This window comes from Zea mays, chromosome 3, assembly GCF_902167145.1.
Source record: "Zea mays cultivar B73 chromosome 3, Zm-B73-REFERENCE-NAM-5.0, whole genome shotgun sequence".
NCBI classification, from domain to species: Eukaryota; Viridiplantae; Streptophyta; class Magnoliopsida; order Poales; family Poaceae; genus Zea; species Zea mays.
This window is the reverse complement of record NC_050098.1, coordinates 214,518,248-214,539,791: the sequence shown is the minus strand read 5'-3', so window position 1 is coordinate 214,539,791 and position 21,544 is coordinate 214,518,248. Positions and strand designations below refer to the sequence as shown.

Here is a 21,544-nt window from a genome sequence, read left to right as displayed (position 1 = left end):
TAGATCATGAAGCAGTCGCGGACCTCGGGGAACTCTCCTGCTTGGTGATCTTCCTTCTTGTCGTCGTCGCGGGCCCTGCCACCCTCCGCGGGTGGCCTGGCCCTGTGGAAGTGGCGCCGAAGCATGACGCACTCCTCAAGGGTGTGCTTGACGGGCCCCTGGTGATAGAGGCACGGCTCCTTGAGCATCTTGTCGAAGAGGTTGGCACCTCCGGGGGGTTTCCGAGGGTTCTTGTACTCGGCGGCGGCGACAAGGTCTGCGTCAGCGGCGTCGCGTTTCGCTTGCGACTTCTTCTTGCCTTTCTTCTTGGCGCCGCGCTGGGTCGACGCCTCGGGGGCATCTTCCGATGGGTGGCCCTGGGGCTGCTTGTCCTTTCGGAAGATAGCCTCGACCGCTTTCTGGCCAGAGGCGAACTTGGTGGCGATGTCCATCAGCTCGCTCGCCCTGGTGGGGGTCTTGCGACCCAACTTGCTCACCAGGTCGCGGCAGGTGGTGCCGGCGAGGAACGCGTCGATGACATCCGAGTTGGTGATGTTGGGCAGCTCGGTGCGCTGCTTCGAGAATCGCCGGATGTAGTCCCGGAGAGACTCTCCCGGCTGCTGCCGGCAGCTTCGGAGGTCCCAGGAATTCCCGGGGCGCACGTACGTGCCCTGGAAATTGCCGGTGAAAGCTTGGACTAGGTCGTCCCAGTTGGAGATCTGCCCCGGAGGTAGGTGCTCCAACCAGGCGCGAGCGGTGTCGGAGAGGAACAGGGGGAGGTTGCAGATGATGAGGTTGTCATCGTCCGTTCCACCCAGTTGGCAGGCCAGACGGTAGTCCGCGAGCCACAGTTCCGGTCTCGTCTCCCCCGAGTACTTTGTGATAGTAGTCGGGGGTCGGAACCGGGTCGGGAACGGTGCCCGTCGGATGGCCCGGTTGAAGGCCTGCGGACCGGGTGGTTCGGGCGAGGGACTCCGATCCTCCCCGCTGTCGTAGCGTCCCCCACGCCTGGGGTGGTAGCCTCGGCGCACCCTCTCATCGAGGTGGGCCCGACGGTCGCGGCGACGGTGTTCGTTGCCGAGGCGGCCCGGGGCCGCAGGCGCGGTGTTGCGCGTGCGCCCGGTGTAGACCGAGGCTTCCCGCATGAATCGGGAAGTCGCGACATGAGGTTCCGAGGGGTACCCCTGCCTTCGGGAGGCAGAGCTCTCGGCCCGTCGGACCGCGGCGCCTTCCAGGAGATTCTCGAGCTCCCCCTGGATTCGCCGGCCCTCGGTGGTTGATGGCTCCGGCATCACGCGGAGAAGCATCATTGCTGCAGCCAGGTTCTGGCCGACCCCACTAGATGCGGGTGGCGGCCTGACCCTGACGTCGTCGGCGACGCAGTGCTGGAAACCCTGGGGCACATGACGTATTTCTCCGGCCGGGGGTTGGCCCGCCCATGCCTGCCCGACGTCCCGGCGGATCGGCTCAAGCGCTCCTGCTCCCTCGTCGAGCCTGGCCTGCACCCTGCAGATTTGCTCGAGCTGTGGGTCATGGCCCCCCGCCTGAACGGGGGACCACAGCTAGCTCCCGTGGGATGTCAACGCGGGGCACCGGCCTAGGGAGATCACCGTCCTCCGGCATGCCAAGATGATTGCCATCGGAGGGACCCCCTAGATCGACGTGGAAACATTCGCGGCTTGTGCCGCAGTCCTCGTCGCCAAGGCTGCGGCTATCGTCGGAACAGTCGGAGAGGCAGTAGTCACATGCGGTCATGAAGTCCCGCATGGCACTGGGGTTGCCAAGTCCAGAGAAATCCCAACAGATGCTGGGCTCGTCGTCTTCCTCGGACCAAGAGGGCCCGTAGGTCGAGACGTCCGTCAGGCGGTCCCAAGCCGACCGCATGCGAAACCCCAGAGGGTTTGGACTCGCCTCTACGAGAGCGCCCGCCAAAGCGAGGTCGCTAGGCGGGTGGAGGTTGAATCCAAATGACATGGGATGGGAATCGATCGGTACCTCTTGGTCGACGAGCGGCGATAAAGTCACGTCGGGGACTGACTGCACCGCCGTCTCAGGTACGAGGGTGACGTCCAGCAACCTTTCCGCGAGCGTGCTGGCGTCGTCCGCTTGCTCGGGATTGGCGTGTCGCGGGGAGACGGCGCTCGTCTGTGTCTCAAGCGCGAAGTCGATACCGGTGCGCCCCCCGTTGGGGTGCCGGCGTTGTCGACTCGCTCGACAGCCGACGAGGCGCTGCCTCCTGCTTGGCCTTGGTTGCCCTGCCTTCCCCTCCGTCGGTGGGGAAGGGGGCGGGATGAGCTCGAAGGTTGTTCTTCCACCACGCGGGGAAGACGTCGTGGATTCCGCCGCCGGCGGGCGGGCTGTCGGCCGCCGTTGTCGTCGTCGCGCGACGGTGGAAGGAGTATCATGTCGTAGCTGCCGTCGAGGGACATGAACTCAAGACTCTCGAAACGGAGCACCGTCCCGGGTTGGAGAGGTTGCTGGAGACTGCCCATCTAGAGCTTGACGGGAAGCTGTTCGTCAACACGCAGCAGGCCCCTTCCTGGCGCGCCAACTGTCGGCGTTTCGAGACCGGGGGGTCCCTGGGCCAACGAGTGAATGTCGCCGCGTGCCCCAGCCCAGATGGGTCGAGCGCGAGGGCGAGCGCGAAGGGGGGAGAGCGAGGCGGCCGGAGACCGGTGTGAGAGAGGTGGGAATCCCGCGGCCTTTGTGTTCGTCCCGCGCCCAGGTCGGGTGCGCTTGCAGTAGGGGGTTACAAGCGTCCACGCGGGAGAGGGAGCGAGCGGCCCCAAGCGAGCGCCTGACTCGTCCTCGTCCCCGCGCGGCCAACCTTCTCTAAGAGGGCCCTGGTCCTTCCTTTTATAGGCGCAAGGAGAGGATCCAGGTGTACAATGGGGGGTGTAGCAGAGTGCTACGTGTCTAGCGGAGGAGAGCTAGCGCCCTACATGCCGTTGTGGCTGCCGGAGAGATTTTGGCACCCAGCTGGTGTGATGTCGTGGCCGTCGGAGGAGCGATGGAGCCTGGCGGAGGGACAGCTGTCGGAGCGGTTGAGTCCTTGCTGACGTCCTCTTGCTTCCGTAAGGGGGCTGAGAGCCGTCGCCGTCACAGGGTACACGGGGCGCCATCATTGCCTATCTGGCGGAGCTAGCCAGATGGGACGCCGGTCTCATTCCCTGCGGCCCGAGTCAGCTCGGGGTAGGGCGATGATGGCGCCTCCTGTTGACGTGTCTGGTCTACGCCCTAGGTTGGGCGATGTGGAAGCTCCTCCGAGGCCGAGGTCGAGTCTGTCTTCCGTGGTCGAGGTCGAGTCCGAGCCCCTGGGTCGGGCGAGGCGGAGTTCGTCGTCTTCTAGGGCTGAGCCCAAGTCCGAGCCCTGGGTCGGGCGGAGTTCATCGTCTTCCGGGGCTGAGCCCGAGTCCGAGCCCTGGGTCGGGCGGAGCGGAGTTCATCGTCTTCCGGGGCTGAGCCCGAGTCCGAGCCCTGGGTCGGGCGGAGCGGAGTTCGCCGTCTTCCGGGACTTAGCTCGAGTCCGAGCCCTGGGTCGGGCGGAGCGGAGTTCGTCGTCTTCCGGGACTTAGCCCGAGTCCGAGCCCTGGGTCGGGCGGAGCGGAGTTCGTCGTCTTCCGGGACTTAGCCCGAGTCCGAGCCCGGGGTCGGGCGGAGCGGAGTTCGCCGTCTTCCGGAACTTAGCCCGAGTCCGAGCCCTGGGTCGGGCGGAGCGGAGTTCGCCGTCTTCCGGGACTTAGCCCGAGTCTGAGCCCTGGGTCGGGCAGAGCAGAGCTTCCTATGATGCCTTCGGCAGGGCCTGACTGCCTGTCAGTCTCACTCTGTCAAGCGGCACCGCAGTCGGAGTGGCGCACGCGGCACTGTCCTCCTCTCAGATCGGTCAGTGGAGCAGCGAAGTGACGGCGGTCACTTCGGCTCTATCGGCTGGGGGGCGCGCGTCAGGATAAAGGTGTCAGGCCACCTTTGCATTAAATGCTCGATTTGGTCGGTTGGTGCGGCGATTTGGTCAGGGTTGCTTCTTAGCGAAGGTAGGGCCTCGGGCGAGACGGAAATCCTCCGGGGTCGGCCGCCCTTGTCCGAGGCTAGGCTCAGGCGAGGCGTGATCGAGTCCCTCGAATGGACTGATCCCTGACTTAATCGCGCCCATCAGGCCTTTGCAGCTTCATGCTGACGGGGGTTACCAGCTGAGAATGAGGAGCCTTGAGGGTACCCCTAATTATGGTCCCCGACACAATGTGTCGTGCTTAATTAAGCATTTTAAACCATGTAGGTTTGCTCAAGATTATGAATTAAAAACAATCAATCCTACCATGTGATTTACCTAGTATGCATGCATTGTTAATCTAAAATAAGTACCAAATGAAATACTAGACATGAAAGGTAAAACTAGATACAAAAAATAGATACGCATATCTAAAAATAAGGAATACAATAAGTCTAGTTACCTTAGTCATGGGTGGGGAAATTTGGGTCCAAAATATTCACCAACCCATTTGGCAATAAACTTGATCCAATATGATGTATCCCATGATATACATCCCAAATTTGACAAGTCTCCAAATTCCCCGACGTCCTTCCGACTCCTCACTTCCCTTTCGGGATCCAAACCTTCTTGGTGCTTTTCATGGTTGAAATTATTTCCTTTGGCACCCAGATGTGTTTAGCCTCTTTCCCTTTGTTGGCTTGCTTATCGGCCTTTAATGCTATCACCTTCCCATTCTTTTTCTTCTTGATCAAATATGGTGTAGCAGCCTTTTTATCCATCTTTTTGATGTAGATGTTGGAGATTTTGCTTGTTGGCTTTTGATTGAGATTTTGCTTTTGCTTATCCCAGTCTTCGCCTTGCATTAGAAAGACGTGTGGCCTTCTTTGCTTCAAAGCCTACAAATCACAGTTTTGCCCTCCACAGGCTTGTTCACTCCCGCAGTGGTGTTATCCTATGGAGGTTGGATTTGTTTGGCTTTGTCTTTCTAGTCATACAAGGCTTTTCCAAGGCGAGCCAGTTCTTGTTTTAATTGCTCATTTTCCATTGCGATCTCGTCCAAACATGTTTCTATAATAACATTCTTAACAAGAACTTGATTGCAGGGGTTAGAATCATCAATTAAATCAAAGCAGGAAGTAGAAGCATCTTTCTTAATAATTTCAGGTATTTCAATCAAATATACTTCTAGGGTGCTACCAATGTTTTCTAGCTTAGTAGTTAGCTCATTATTGTGTATGCTACGAATTTCCATTTTTCCTAGCAAATTTTCAATAGCTTATCGGGAGCTAGCTAACTTATCCTTAAGTTTTTCATTCTTTTTAATGAGGCCATCAACGATTGCTGTGGATGTCGCACTAAACTCTAATTGCTCAATTTTAGTTGATAGCTCACAGTTCAAATTTGCAAATGCTTCAATTTTTATAGCAAACCTTTATAATCATTTTGAGAGCTAATCAACTTATTTTTTAAAGTTTTAAGTTAAGCTTTTTGTTTAGTGCAGACATCCTGAAAAAATTTAACGGCTTCCGCAAGCTCATCTAAGAAGGGCTTTCCCTCACCTTCATCATCACTACTACTTTCATCACTAGAGGATGCAATACTCATTTTACCTCTTGCCATAAGGCACTTGTGTGATGACCGTGATGAGCATGATGAGGATCGGTGGCTGCGGGTCCTTGGAGGTTCTTCTCTTGAAGAATCATCCCAAGTTTTGACACTTGTCAGCGCCTTGCCTTTCCTCCTCTCCTTTTTGGGTTCGGCCATAGTGGGACAGTTGTCCCTAAAGTGGCCCTTCTCCCCACATGCGAAGCATCCTCTCTTTCTTTGCTTTTTCCTGTCAATGTTAAAGAGAAGATCCTCTACCTACAGGGGCACACCCATTAGATTAATCTTCCGGATCATCCCCATTACCTTTCCGTCGCTTCGGATTGTTTCTTCGTCCTCGGAGGATGATGTTGATGGTTGATTATCTTCTTCATAATCACTTTCTTCTTCTTTCTCTTCTTCACTTGAGGAACTTGGAGTGGGAGCCTTCTTTTTACCCTTCCTTTCATCACATGCAAAAGCATATGGCCTTGAGGAAGTTGGCTCCTCCCCCCCGACACATTTTTCGCGACATTTCAAAGGCCGCGATTTTCCCAATCACGATGGTCGGGATCATTGTACTCAAGTCCTCCATATTGTGAAGAATGGTGATGATGCTCCCATATCTTTGCTGTGGTAGTAGGGAGATAATCTTCCTCACAATGTCCGCATCACCTAGCTTATTAATGCCAATAGAATTGAGCTCATCGATGATTAGATTTAAACGAGAATACATATCTCTAACAAGCTCATTATCCTTCATAGCAAAAGAATTATACTCATTTGAGACTAGGCAATGTTTTTGCTCACGAACATTGGATGCGTCGTCATGGAGCTCATGCAATTTTAGCCAAATCTCATTAGCAGTTTTCAATGTAAAAACTTGATGAAAAATATCCATGCTCAGAGATTCATACAAGCAATTTTTGGCTCTAGCATTTAAATGAATTTCTTTTTCCTCACTCGTGGTGGGTTTCTCGGGATTTTTGGGTGGTTTCATCCCGTCACGAGTGACTCTCCAAACACATAGATCAACAGCCTCTAGGTAACAAGCCATTCGAGCACTATAATATGGGAAGTTAGTGTCGTCGAAGTGTGGTGGCCTATGGGTATCCATCCCTTCCTCTAAAATGTGTCGGCTCTTTTAGCGGTGAAGCTAAAGTGCTTAAAATGAGCCAAATCAGGCTTTGATACCAATTGAAAGAAACATGTGACGCCTAAGAGGGGCTGAATTAGGACTTCTAAAACTTTCTCTAAACTAGGCCACCAATAAATCCCTAGAGCAAAACCTATGCAATTAATCAAACTAGAATGTGCACACTAGGTTTTGTCTAAGTGTTTGCTATCTCTACCGTAATAGCTAAGTTTCAATCTATATAAGTAAAAAGACAAGATTGAAACATAAATGCTTAGTATAAATGCTAAAGCTAAAGAGCGAGGTATAGATGCAAACTCTCGTGGATGACGCCGGTATTTTTACCGAGGTATCCGGAACCACGCAAGGTCCATACTAATTCTCGTTGGTGCCCCTACACAAAGGGAAGCCCACGCGATGGCCAAGCACCTCGGTCGAGTAACTCCGTAGAGAGCCGTGGGCCTTCTCCACGCGCAAGTGGTGCTCCGCTTCCGGCTCCTCTCGGACACTCCCTATCGTCTCCACTATCGAGCTTCCGGTCGAAACGCCGTGGGCCTCGTTCCCTCCGGTGGACGGTGGCGACCGTGACACAAACGTGGTTGTCACGGTCTCGCAAGACTCTCGCCCCACTCGGTACAATTACAACGGCTCGCACAAGAGCCGAGGGGTTGTGTGGTTTATCTAAACTCACTCAAATAACTATGGTTCACCTAGAGCAAGCGCTAAAGAAGTCTAACTAACCTAAGCACTTCGCAAAGCACCTATGCTAATCACCGAGTGATTCTATTAAGCACTTGGGTGTATGAGCTCTTGGGAATGTCTACTATATGTCTTGGTATGTTGATTGGGCTCACACACCTTGGGATGACTGGTTGGGGTGTATTTATAGCCCCCAACACAAAACTAGTTGTTGGAGAAAAGTTGTGCTCTCTGCGGCATACTGGACAGTCCGGTGGTGTACCGGACAGTGCACTGTTCACTGTCCGGTGCGCTTAGCCGTTGGTCTGACACTGCAGCCGACCATTGGCGTGCAAGCTTTTTACACCGGACACTCGGGATGTCACACCGGACAGTCCGGTGGTCTTCTCTCCACAGTGCCACCTGGAACTAGTCGTTGGGCTACTATTCCCTGGTGCACCGGACAGTCTGATGCTCCAGACCAGACAGTCCGCAGGCAACACTTCCTTTGTTTCTTGGACTTCACTTGATCTTCATAATGTCTTGTTTTGAGGTATTGTTGTCCTCAATGTCTTGGTCTAAGTAACTTTAGTATCCTGTGAACTACAAGCACAAACACTAGCAAACACATTAGTCCACAGGTTATGTTGATCATCAAACACCAAAATCTATTAAGCCAAATGGCACGGGGTCCATTTTCCTTACAGTTACTAGTCGGTTGCCCGTGCGTTGCAACGTCTCACAACAATACCCACGTAAACTATCCACCAAAAAGATATCAAGATTTTTTATTGATTGTCTCCGCTCTCCGCATAATATTCTTTTTATTTGACTATTCTAGTCGACATCGTGGTAAAGGAAAGACCACGTAAACAGACGATGCCGAGCCATCGAATGGGTACCATAGGCAGCAAATCAGGGACCCCCATCCCTCGCCTCCCCCACTTCCAAGGTTTCATAGAGCAGGAAGGGAAGGGAAGAGGCACTCATACCTGTTCTTTGCCGGAGAAGGACACGATGAAGACCTTGATATCTAGAGGCGACATAGATAGTATAGGGAGAGAGCATGCAAGCGGAGAAAGAAGCCCAACCTGAGCAGCTCCAAACTGAGAGGCAACCGCACCAGGCGTCAGTCCGAAAAGGGCGAGAGAATGCGAGTGCCTTCCAGCCCTGGACCCGCCGAAGCGACACAACACCACCACCAACTCCATAGCATATGCTGACTGTTGCCGCGCTACGGGCCTTGGTTGTCCAATATCTTAGATTTGGACTCGTCATCACCAATATAACCTAAGCGTGGCACGCGCCATCGTGTCCTCCTCCTCGGCGGCACGCACGAAGAAAAGCCAGAAGCAAGGCCGACTCATCCGGACCCGTGTTGATGAGCGTTGGTCGGCTCGCGGCTGCGACCGTGGGCAGGGGTAGCAGGTTGGGGAGGAAGAACAAGGCGAAGGCCGAGAAGACGAATGGGACGTCCGCGACGGCGAAATTGATGGTGCGTGCATGTTGTGAAACATTCTCATGGACATCCAATAGCCACTGCGTGGGTCGGTGTCGAGGCTGGTGTCGGACGAAAACGATGGCGCCTGCTCCCACGCCCTCTACCGAGAATGGGTGGCGCGGAGGCGGAGGCATGAGGGGAGAGAGAAAAGAAGCAGTATGGCGAACGAGATGACAACATTTGAGGCGAGGACCATCATTATTGTGCGAAGGTATAGATGGTCAAATGGACCGTGTCTGGCGGGCTGGTCTAGGGCACGACCCATTTAATAGTGCCTAGGCCAGCCCGACACGAGCGACGTGTCGTGCTTGGGCTGCAGCCTCGGTCCGTAGTGCTGACCCGACCCGACATGATTATATTTTTTGATTTTACAAAAAATCGTATATACATATGTACAATTTATATTTAATATTAAAAACAATTCACTCAGTGTCTCCCGCCCTTATTTCATCAGGGTTTGGGTTCATACCCCACCTCCTGCACCATTTTTTTAATATTTTACGCTAATTTGACCAAATGGCTCGACGGGCTAACAGGCCGGACGTGGAGGTTGTGTGCATGGAGGGATACAACGAATTAATTTAATATAGATGTGAGGTGTTATTTGTAAAAATATGACGTGGGACGATGTTGAAACTGATGCTTTAATATAGTAAAGAATTGTTAAAATTAGTGTCTTTTGGAAACACGATATTTTCCTAGTTACAAGATCAGTATTTGAATATACCAAAGTATTTAAGGCTAAAATGTGTTTGGGATCATATCTCGAAATTATGTATTTTAAACCATAATTTCACCAATACCACATTATTTTTTGGGTCTAAAAACTTCAATCTAGACCAATTTTTTCGTTGGCACATGGCTACAGTCTTGCACGTTCTGATTCCCTTCTACGCCACAACCAAAATATTATATCTACAAATAGGTGTCAGATTAGATTGATATAAAATATATCATGGTTGTGTCATGACATTTAGTAAACTATAATATTACTAGTATGGTGCCTGTGTGTTGCAACGGAACACAAACTATTCGTTAAATGGTTATTATCTACGCATATATATGTTCTTGAAGCGGTGTGGTAGACTGGTTACCTCATTTAAACCGTTGATTTTCCACGGCATAATAACCTGCAAAATATCAGTCATTAGGATTGTAAAGAAGTGTCATTTATAAATATCAGTCATAAGAACATGCATCTTCCCCTCCAGGGTGGTCTCAGGCGAGTCGTGACTACATCTCCCGCCCGACGATGGCCTCGGGCGCCATGACTGCGTTCTCCTGCTGGCCTCGGGGGAGTTGTAAATGCGTCTCCCACCCGAGGGCAACCTCGGGCGAGCCATGATTGTGTCTCCCGCCCGAAGCCACCCTCTGGCGAGTCGTGACTGCGAGGTTGCCTCGGGTAAGGCATGACTGCGACTCCTGCCCGAGGCCACCCTCGGGCGAGCCGTGACTGCGAGGTTGCCTTGGACGAGTCGTGACTGCGTCTCCCGCCTTAAGCGAGCCGTGATTGCATCTCCCAACCTCGGACGAGTCGTGACTATGTCTCCCGCCCGAGGGAATCCTCGAGCGAGACGTGACTGCATCTCCCACCCGAGATCGACGTCGGGCGAGTCCTGACTGCATCTCCCGTCCGAGGTTAGCATCGAGCGAGCCTGTCGTGACTATGTCTCCCAACAGAGGGTGGCCTTGGGCCAGCCATGATTGCGTCTCCCGACCGAGGGCGGCCTTGGGCGGGTCGTGACAGCATCTGCTCCCGAGGGCGACCTCGGGTGAGTCATGACAGTGTATCTCGCCCGAGGGTGACCTCGGGCGCGGCGTGACTGCGTCTCCTGCCCGAGGTTGGCCTTAAGCGAGTCGTGACTGCTTCTTCCGCCCGAGGTTGGGCTCGGACAAGTCGTGACTGAGATACAAGGCAATGAACTCATTGGGCCTAAATTAGCAGGGGAGGGGAGCATTGACCTGGGGCCGTAGACTAGATCGAAGGCGATGAACTCATCGATGTCAATGTTGGACCACTTGAGGAGGGGCTCGGTGTGGCCATAGACCTTCTTGAAATAGTCGAGGACAGAGGCGGCAATGTTACGCTCTATCTCGAGGAGGAAACAATCAACAAGGAGGTGGGCATGGATCTCCTATCATCGCGGGCACAGATCTCTGGCTGTCGCGGGCCCGGTAATCTTGGGGATCCTCCGGTCATAACTGGACTTGATCTCAGATTCGACGACAGACGCCGCAGCCTCCATCTCGATCGCACGCTCTACCGTCTTCACATGGCACTCGCTTCACCATATCCACCCTGTGTGTGGCGAAAATAACACGGTTCTTTGCACCAACATCGTCGTCTTGGGCGCTCTTGCGCATTTGGCGTGCGCAGATGTCGGTGTGATTTGGAAGGTGCGCTCAACACTGTCAAATCGATGTCGATCTCGAATTGCCAAATTGCATCGATCTCTAATTGCAAATTCGCGGGTAACGGGGGAGCTTTTAATCATAGAACGAGAAAGTCGGTGTTTCCAAATTGTAGAACAGAGCTGTGGGACATTGGGCGAGCAAATTCTCGGTGTGGCAAGGTGGCTCAGAGCCAGGGGAAGAGTGGGTAGCAGTGCGCAGGACGAGAGCACCATCGGAGAACGGGGCCGTGGGGCTTGGGGCGCGTGGATTCTCGGCGCTGGCATGCGACTCAGTGCCGAGGCCGCGGGGAATGGGGGCGGGGGGGGGGGAGCAGGAGTGGCAGTCGTGGCGGGACGAGCGGGCGGAAGCACAGTGAGGCGGGGGTTTAGGGTTTAGGGCGGGGCGGAGCCATGGTATCGCCAAGGCGCCCACGTTAGATTCTTAATAGAGTAATATAGATAAATTATGGTTACACAAAACATCATTGCCGAATAGGTCCTTAGCTGTACAGATTCCAAACGCCATCAACAAATACCCCACCTAATTGTTAACTAACGTACAACTAATAATTAATTTACTAGCTAGCTTTACCTAGCTAATAATTTATTAGCTGGCTAATTATTAACTTCGGACAGTCCAAAGAGTGCGTTAATTAGTACTAGTATTACTCATACGGCGAGCCAAGGATGTCGAGGTATCTAGCTGTTGATTGGACTTTCTTATACTTTTTTCCTGTTTTCTATTATCTAGCTGTTGATTGGAGTATCTATTAAGTCAATAGTGTAGAGTGCCTCCCCTCCCCCAGTCCCCCTCCGCGATTGTCGCCAATCCCCTGTCACGAGTCAGTGGCTTCTGAAACAAACCCCACACCCGAGATTGTCGCTGATCCCCACGTCGTGACAGACATTCACCGAGTTCGTCCATGCCGCCCCACCCGCGATTCCCCTGGAAATCTCGCCCGCGCCGCGACCGCTGCCCCTGCGCCCCGAAACTTCGCCGTCACCCCCCGCTCCCCGTGTCCTCACTAGGGACATAGAATGTCTCTGCTGCATCTACGGCGGCACCAGGACCAAAGTCGGCATCAGCGGGGGCCGGGAAGGGCGCGAATGGTCAGTCGGTGGTGCAGCGGCTGCAATCGGAGCTGTTGGCGCTGTTGATGGGCGACGACCCAGGCGTGTCGGCGTTCCCTGGGGCGACAACATGCTCCACTAGGTGGGCACCATCTCGGGATGGTTCTTATGGATTGTGCTGTCCCTACGCTATTGCTGTAGCGGAGGTCGTGACGGGGTCAATGACGTGGTTCGGGAGGGGCTCTCCTGCATCTCCAGCTCTGCGCAGAGGAGGGACAGCGATGCCACGCCTAGGCAGATAGGATTCATCTATTTCTTTACGACTTCATTCCTAGTGTTCTTCTTCGATTCTGAAGCCGCGCCAGATTCCCCACTAGCATCATAATTATATGACAATTGCCAAAGCCCAAGAGTGTGCTGGAATTTTACCATAAAATGAAATTTAGGAGTGCTTGTTGGGGAGATTGCAAATTTCATCGCTCACATGTTTGTACCAGCGATCCTCGGCACGCCACTGGGCGCACTCAGCATTATTGTGAGGTATAGTGGTGGATGCCTCAGGTGTTTTTTTATGTTTCTGATGAGTTTTGTTATGTGTGCAGTGCTGTTCTAGCACATTTCACACTGAATGAGAAGTTGCAAGTTGCATCGGATGGGCGTGCTGGGCTATGATCTCTGCATTGTTGGGTCAACGATGATCATTCTACATGCTCCCCAATAGAGGACCCCTAGCTCCGTGGAATGGATTTGGTAGAGCTTGGTAGAGCAAGTATATTCTCCAAATTATTCTCATTATCTTTTCTGTTGATTACTGCAGACCTGTTTGCACCACTCCCGCAAAAAGTATACTGGCATATCAAGGGAACGGCGATGTTGGGAAGCAAAGAGAGGATGACTCCCTTGCATGCGAATTCATCACTATTGTGTGGCAAGACTACTTTGTGTAGGGACCAGTCAGCATGCTTGGTGTCACATGTGTTCTTTCTGAGACCCTCTGCTGCAGTTGTAGACAAAATCCGGTGCGCACCCATCAACACCAGGTCGAGGCAATTACAAACTTTTGTAGAAATTGTGACCAGCACACTGTTTCCAAGCCAGTGCCCACAATATTTCTTTACTGTTTCCCCCTAGGATGATTCAAAAATAGTTGCCATGATAAAAAAAATTGTTGGAGACTCATTCGACCAACTATTCAAGATGAAAGTGGTGACATTGAATATTCGATCTGTGTGTCTTTCCCTTCCTCCCGTTGTGTGTGGTCTTGTTGCTGATATGAAGATTTTGGTTTCCTTGCCTCACTAGAACACTATCCTTTCAAAGAAATAGGAACAATTAAGCTTAAAATGCAAGGTGTCTGTAGCGGCTGTCCAAGTTCATCTGTCACATTGAAGTCTGGGATAGAAAACATGCTTATGCACTATGGGCCTGTTTGGTTTGGTCCTCAACGGATCTGTCAGGCCCAGACAGCGTCCCAAGCCATTGATTTTGGACGCCTGAGGGCTACGATGGAATGCCTGGCAGGCATCTGCCTGGGAGGCTGCAATCCAAATGTGCCCTATGTGCCTCATGTGATGTGAAGCAATTTAATATGTTCTTTGCTGATGATATTTCCTAATGCTTGTTGTTCAAAAATCAATGTTCTCTATTTAATAACTGGAATGTGAAGTGATTTACTTTGTTCTTGCTGTAGTTCCTTAATGCATATAGCTCAAAAGATGTTCTCTGTTAGGTAACTAGAATGGTTGTCATTTGGGAAATCAACTCCTATTGCAATTGTTCTCTATGATGGGTTTTCCTTAATTATCCATCTATTCTACTGGGTGTTTGTGGTTCAAAAAACAATGTTCTCTATTTGATAACTAGAATGTGAATTGATTTATTCTGTTCTTGTTGTTGTTCCTTAATGCCCGTGGCTCAAAAGATGTTCTCTGCTAGATAACTAGAATGGTTGTCATTTGGGAAATAAATTCCTATTGCAATTGTTATCTATGATGGGGTTTCCTTAATTATCCATATATTCTACTGGGTTTTCCTTAATTGTCAATTGATCCAACTATTCTATTCTCGTTGGTAGTTCGCAAGTCAGGTATGTTGTGCACTGCGCAAGATCATGGGTGTCGAGCGGTTCGCGCGTGCACCGGCTGGACGTGCTCTAGCACCGCCAGAGTGAGAAGCTGCGACAGCTCGTGGATCGAACAAGGCCTAGAAGGTACGATTTCCCTGCCTGCTTCTCGGTCTCTCTCGCTTTTGTCAATTCTCCTCTCATGGTGACTGATGCTTGTTAGTGTGGTGCCTTAGCGAGAGCTTGGCTACCAGGTTAGGATTGATTGTTGCGTTGAGGTGCATACACTATTCAGAAATTAGTAGTATGCTCAATCACTTGTAAAACAGTTTCATTGTTCGTAAGTAGCATTCTGCTCGATCTCTTGTAGTATGATTGTGCAATTTCCCTTATGCAAAATGGTTGATAGTGACCTAAGTGAGTAATTAATTATTTTAAGGGCTCATTTGGACTGGAGGAATTTTCCCCCTTTCTTGCGTTTTTCCTGTGAAAACGAACTGATTCATGTATGATTCCTCTAAAATTATGTTTTATACTAATTTTTAACTCTCGTGGCAACACACGGGTACATATCTAGTTATTCAATATATAAATGCATAGTATTAAGTTTATGGCATTGTTACTCTATTCAGAAAGAAAATTAATGTTATATACTCCTTGACCAGTCCTGGCTCATGGATGCCAATTTACCCGATATTCGCTAGGTAATTAAATTACAGTTATTTCGAGCGGAGAGGGCCGGCCCAAGCGGTGGCGATAAGCAGGAAGCCGGGTGAGGCGAGCCTGCCGCGGCTGACAGACAGAGGGGAAGCGGGACTGGAGGTGGGAGATGAGCAGGGAGGAGGCGAGACGGGGACGGGAGCGAGAGGCCGTGGCCGTGGATGCCGAGGAGGCCGAGTGCGAGTGCGAGCGGTCCAAGGAAGCCGAAGCGCACGCTCCGCAGCTCGACGGTCGTGCGCAGGTGAGCGCCCGTCGGTGCCGAGGAGCAGGATGCGGCGGGCGAGGCCGCTGCCGGTCCCTATGACGCCGGGGAACGCGGGGCCAGGGAGCGCGGTGCCGGGGGAGGGGTACCGCGGGACCGAAGGAGGCAGCGGGTGCGCCTGGGGCGCGGCGGCGCGGTCCGGGCAAGGGACAGCGGCGAGGAAGCGGCGACGCCTAGGGGAACGCGGCGCGCGGCCCTGGCGGCGGCGCTGGCGGGGAAACAGGGGGGCGGCGCGTCGGGCTTGGGCGGCGCCTGGGGAGAAGCAGCGCGCGGCCCTGGCGGCGCGACAGGCTGGGGGCGGCGCCTGGAGGGTGGCGGCGCCTGAAGGGTGGCAGCTGGAGAGGAGAGGAGAAAAAAACTACAGTGGCTCTGTTACCATGTTGAATGGGAAAAACCATAACCCTAGAATAGGGTTGGACAGTGTATTAATAGACCAAAAAACTGGGCCAGGCCCATTACAAGAGACGGGTATCTAACATTATGTATTTAGAATTGAGATTCACCAAGATAGAGAAGGGTACTACATATATCGCAAAAGGCATAGATACAAACATTTTGTAAGAAATTTTGTATGCATGCATGTAACCGGACACCTCCTCCAGTAGTTAAAAAGGACAAGTTGGAGAGTGATCATGTCACCAAGAACCAATATGAGATCAATCAAATGAAATTGGTTTAATACGCTTCAACTATCGAAAACATGATATATGCTCAAATATGTCCTTATTCGGACTTGGTATTCATAATCGAGAATGCTAAGTAGATTGTTTAAAAAAATAGAGATAGAATACTAGAAAGTCGTTAAGAAAGTCTTGCAATATTTAAAGGATACACAAGACCTTATATTAACATATAGAAAGTCAAGTAGCATTGAGATTATGTTTAATTAGATTCATATTATGCGTGATGTGAAGAAGATAGAAAGTGCATGTCATGTTATATATCCACACTCACACGAGGATCTATATCATGGAAAATCTCAAAACAAACTATCACTACATCGATCAATGACAATGTATGTTAAGTTTTTTTGCATGTCATGAGGCAACGAGGAAGGTTGTGGCTTAAAAAGTTCATATCTAGTTTAAAAATGGTAGACAACATAACAAAACTAGTGAAGATATACTATGATAATACATCGAAAATATTTTAGTCCTATAACAAGTCAAGTGCTACTGCAAAACATATTGGCATCAAGTATTAATTTATAAAGAAGAAACATTAAGATCAAACAATTGTATTTAATTATACAAAGTTAGAGCAAATACTTGCAAATCAGCTCACTAAAGGACTTTCACCCAACATGTTTAGAAAATACCTAGCCATAGGTTTGATGAAGTACCTATGGTTCTAGATTAAGGAGTCATGATGCAGCCATCTTCCTCAAAAATAATTTCTCTGCTTTGATGTAGGAAAGTGCATTAGTCATTTAGTTCACTGGCATGTAACTAGTTGTTGTAAAGCTTTGATCTTGATGTACTAATCTAAGGAGTAGAAATTGTAAGCTAAAAATAAAGCAATTAAGAAATTGAGTTCTAAGTATAAGTGAATAAGCATGAGATCAATGGGAGAGAATCTTGGGTTAATTTCAAGTTGGTCTCAATCAACTAACCAAGCCTGACTCTATCTTTCACGTCATAATCAGGAAGCGCGACAGCTGGTTGCGGACCCCCTTTATAGTGCATACATAAAACGGGGACGAGGTAACACACAAATCAATGTTCGGTACTACCTCCTCGACCCTATAAACCTAAACAAGATCCTATCCACAGTTAGTAAGGTAAAGGCTATCGCCTCTGCACCCTTACTGCTGCCACCACCGGCCTTGGTGTAGTTGTCCGAAGCCTCAGACCCATTGTACATCTACGGCTCAAGGACGAAGCCCGCAATCACGCGGACACGTGGATTTTAGCGTATCTATGATCGAAGGCAATAGAGCTTGATCTATGTGTTCTAACGATTAATGGTGAAAAGCTAGATCCTATAAATGTAACATAAACAACTTTGGATGCTTGGAGTTCGATGGGAAGCTTATTCCAGAGCTATACACATGGTATGTACCTGAACGTGTCTGTTATATCATATTATTCAGACACCTATCAATTTACAATAATATGGTAGATGGAGAAAGAGCACGCTAGAACCATAGAACGAGAAGGACAGAAAGAGAATGTGCATGGAAAATTGGAAACCATTTCTTCCAAACCGATGATTGACGCATGGCGCTACAGCTGAAACTCAAATGCCTTCTTCTGGAAGAGTGCGTGGTGGCTTTTCCATCAGCGAGGAACTGGTATGGATGGCCACGGTGTTGCTCTCTCAGTCTCAGACGATGGTGCAGGGCCCGGGATACTCGTCTTCGATGGGGATGTAGCACGGCTTGAGGTACGGCGGTGGGCACGGTGGCAGAGGGCACGGCGGAGGAGGGCACGGCGTGCAAGGAGGCGGAGGGCACGGACTGCAAGGAGGCGGAGGGCACGGCTTGCACGGCGGCTTGGGGCAGCACCTTTTCTTCTTCTCCTCTTCCTCTTTTTCCTTCTTCTTCTTCTCTTCCTCCTCCTTCTTCTTCTTCTCCTCGGCCTCCTTCTTCTCGTCGGTCACCGACACCACCTCCGCCGGATGCTTCGCCTTGCGCAGCGCGTCCACGATGACCACCACGTCCACGTCTCCGACCACCGTAAGAGTGCTCTTCTCGTCGTCGTATGTCAGGGACTTGATCCCTGTAGCAGGCACCGTTATCATTCAGAATTCATCACACAGCTAGCATGTCGATCAGCCAGACATCGAACACCCTTGAATGGCAACACAGAAATAAAGATTGGCCATGGCTTACCATTAACTTTCGAGGTGATCCCAAGGACGCAGGTTTTGCACTTCTTGCAGGTGATCGCCACCTTAAGCACTATCTGACGATGAGATGCAGAAAAAACAGTGAGAAGTCCATAGAGGAAGAGGATTCGATGGAGGGATCAAGAAAAATTAAACGCGAACCTTCATCGCCGCTGCAAGGTTGACTCTCTATATATTGCTTGCTTGTGGTTACCAATTGGTGGTTCTTATATATCTTTTGTGCGATGAGCTCAGCCGATCAGCCTCTTCTGCTATAGGTAGCTTTATACAAGCAGAAGGAGAAGGGTTCTTTGGCGGAGGCTATACATGCCACGGTTTGGAATTTGTCAATGGTCATACAGAGAATCCATTGATGAGAAGCCTAAATCATTGGGCCGGAGACAGCAGTGCGATGAGGGCCAATCCCTTACAATAATTGCTGGTCGACTACCAAGCAAGTCAAGCACGCGTAGGTTGCAGTGCAGCTCATACGTAAGAGAGATTTACATGGTCGTTGGAGTTATTTTGAAGTACTATGGAGTGGACAGTTCAGAGATGTATATATATAAAAATTTGTTTCCCTACCGTAGGATATGCCAAATCACCTCAGCTGGCGGTTTTCGCTATAAAATGTTGCAACAAGTTGGTACTCTAACCACCAGTTCAAAGAATAATCTCGAGCAAGTTAATCATGCATATGGCGTGTGAATGGATAGAGAATGCATGCTCTTCAGTGCTCTAGTTTCTTGAACATGGGCAATGGATGGTCCCATGCCGACAAGTACTGTTATCATCAGTAGTACGTTGTCCATTAGCTAGCTACTATTCTTTCAGTTGGTTTAATTTTAATGTTTAACTAACGAACAGGACAAGGTGAGCAGGTGGCGGCATGGAAATGTCAGCAACTAATGCTAGTAAAATAGTACTCGTACTTGGGCATTTGTAAGTTTCTTCTATGGTGCATTGTCGTAGAGACGTCAAAGTTGCTGCCGTCGTCTCGTCCTGGAAGTTGGTTCCTAGGAATCTATTAAGATAGCCGGGGGAGGTGATAAATTTGAAGGGAAAAAATGACAGACCATCCTTCTATATGAAACATATCTGTATTTTTTTTTACCCAAAGATTGTGCTTTTTTTTCTTATGAAAACGTAGTCCACAACTCCACATGCAAAATAAGTACATACACCTGTGGGTGCGACCAGGTCGGTTTGGGACTCGGTCAGATTGATTTTCCTGTCCTATTATAAATTGATTGATTTCCAAATCAGTTTTGGATCTATTTTTACGTGAGAAACTTGGAGACTACAATCTACACTTATTTCCTACTAGGATAAGACTGCCCGCATCTATATAAACGAGAGGATCATGATATATTGAATCGCTCTTTTTACATCTACTACTTTTTATCCCCTTCCAGTCTCATTGATGTTCGGTCCAACAACAAAGGATGATGTTCTTCACTTGCAGGCTAACCTAGGGCATCCCGACGAAATCTTTGCCCCCATGAGGGACAAAGGCTTCGGATTAGAGATGTCAATGGAAAATTCCCTACCGGGTTATAGCTGTTGTAATCAATGAGTGCGATGATACTTAATCGGTTATTGTCACGCATTGGTCTCTATGTGTAAACTTGTCGAGGGATGGAATCCAGAAAAGTTGAGTTCAAGAAATGTAGAGAACAAAGGGGAGATTGTTGGGTGTGTCCTCTACAGCCGGTCAATAGAGACTAGATTGGGTTTAACCCAACTATCGTTCCTTTAATCGGGTCCTTGATCGGGAGGGCCCACGCTAACCTCGGTTGGAGCCCCCAGACACACGACGATATATATTGGACTAAGGGGTCGCAGGAAAGACTAACGCTAGTACCTCGCTCAAAACCCTAGTCCCCAGAGGCCCCATCGCTTAAGTGTCGGAGTGTCTAGAAACGCTACAACCTGCAGAAGCTCGGATTCGATGCGTGTTGTTTTCTCTGCAAGGCAACAATATGAAGACGGCAACTGCAACTCTCCAACAACAACAAAGGTATGTTTTCCTATTCCTCTTAGTAGATCAGATCTACTCGTCATCAAGATTTTATTTCCAGTTACGGATTGGTTTTCTAAGGACTTAGGAATCGATCCTAGACAGTATAGATTCTAACAATGGTATCGGAGCCATCCTAAGAACCCTAGAACTCCTAATCCGCATCGATTTTATGAGATCACAGAAAGGTATCGGTTCAATATGATTGAACTCTTTTTTTATCATCAAAAATCACCCGAGAACAGACAGATTAGATCCAGAAAGAATATATAGAAAGATGTTGTTTCTCTCGGGTTAGGGTTTTAACCTAACCCTAAATCTTGTTTTTTTGGCCACTGTCAGAGACTTGGTCTCGGTCAAACCCATGGAATCCGAGATAGTAAAAACAGATCAACATTTTAGAGTTAGGGTTTTAGTAACCTAACCCAAATCGGTTTTCATCTGGGTACAGATATCACAGTAGCTCGGGATCCAACGATCCACGACCAAGAACAAAGTCAAGAAAAGTAACAGAAACGCAGATCGAGTTAGGGTTCAACCTTAACCGATTTAACCCTAAAATCTGGATCGGTGAAATTGCACAGAGCAATGTTCATTTAATCCAGTGACCGGATCCACGCGTGAATCACAGGGAAAAACGCAAAGGGAACTAGATCCACGCTTTAGACCTCCGTACTCGATCCCAAAATTACATATAGTTTCATTTCATACATTCATTCACTCAGAGGGATTCGAGATAGAGGCTAGAGCCGGGCGAGAAAACAGAAAAAGTCACAGAAAAAAAACAGATTTAGCCGGGTTTGCAGGGACCACCGCTGACCGCTCTACCGATGGCGCCGCGCCCGCACTAGGGGACGCGCACGCCGACGGGAGAGCCCGCGGGGCCCCGCTTCGCCGCGCAGACTGAACAGCCGAGTATGGCTGCCGGCCGATTCATCGACGGTTGTATGGCTGCCGCGCAGACTGAAATGCCTGGGCTCGGCTAGGAAACTAGCGGCCAGCTGCTAGAAGAAAAAAAAGAAGAGAAACTAGCGGACAGCTGCTAGAAACAAAAAAAGGGAGAGAGAGGATCTGACGTTCAGCCAGCGGCTGGGGAGAAGAAAATTAAAAACAAAAGAGAGCTCCTGGCGGCCGGCTGGCTATTTGTGACGGCTGGGTACAGGAGTAGAATGTTTTAGGGTTTTCCATCGGCCCCGAGATCTCCGCCCTTTATAGCATGCGCGCAAGAATCTGGACCGTCGATCTGGTTGGACGACCAGAATTTCGGCGGGGTGGGGTAGCGCCCCGCATGGGCCGACTTCGCGGCCTAGGCCTAGGTTGTA

The 21,544-nt window shown here is 50.2% G+C and overlaps 1 protein-coding gene and 1 long non-coding RNA gene across 4 annotated transcripts; one reads left to right on the top strand and one right to left on the bottom strand.

The window, feature by feature from the left end:
* The first annotated feature begins 12,075 nt into the window (after nt 1–12,075).
* LOC103651356 (uncharacterized) lies at nt 12,076–18,898 on the top strand. 3 transcript variants are annotated; one of them, XR_004857378.1, is made up of 4 exons: nt 12,076–13,348; nt 14,404–14,538; nt 18,257–18,382; nt 18,481–18,898. It is a non-coding gene; the product is annotated as an uncharacterized lncRNA (long non-coding RNA). The 3 variants fall into 3 exon arrangements; XR_002268212.1 differs by having other exon boundaries at nt 12,076–13,369; nt 18,481–18,896; XR_002750321.1 differs by having other exon boundaries at nt 12,076–14,538; nt 18,481–18,896.
* LOC100285113 (metal ion binding protein) lies at nt 17,358–18,739 on the bottom strand. Its single transcript, NM_001158008.2, has 3 exons — nt 18,365–18,739; nt 18,207–18,279; nt 17,358–18,093 (listed from the first exon to the last, which is right to left on the bottom strand). Exons 1-3 carry the CDS (start codon nt 18,368–18,370, stop codon nt 17,699–17,701), a joined length of 474 nt encoding a protein of 157 aa, NP_001151480.2. The 5' UTR covers nt 18,371–18,739; the 3' UTR covers nt 17,358–17,698.
* Nucleotides 18,899–21,544: the final 2,646 nt, after the last annotated feature.

Excerpts from the sequence above, each read along its gene's own strand:
- LOC100285113 (NM_001158008.2), bottom strand. Across the intron at positions 18,094-18,206 it reads GATCACCTCGAAAGTTAATG|GGATCAAGTCCCTGACATAC; the intron begins GTAAGCCATGGC and ends TGCCTGCTACAG.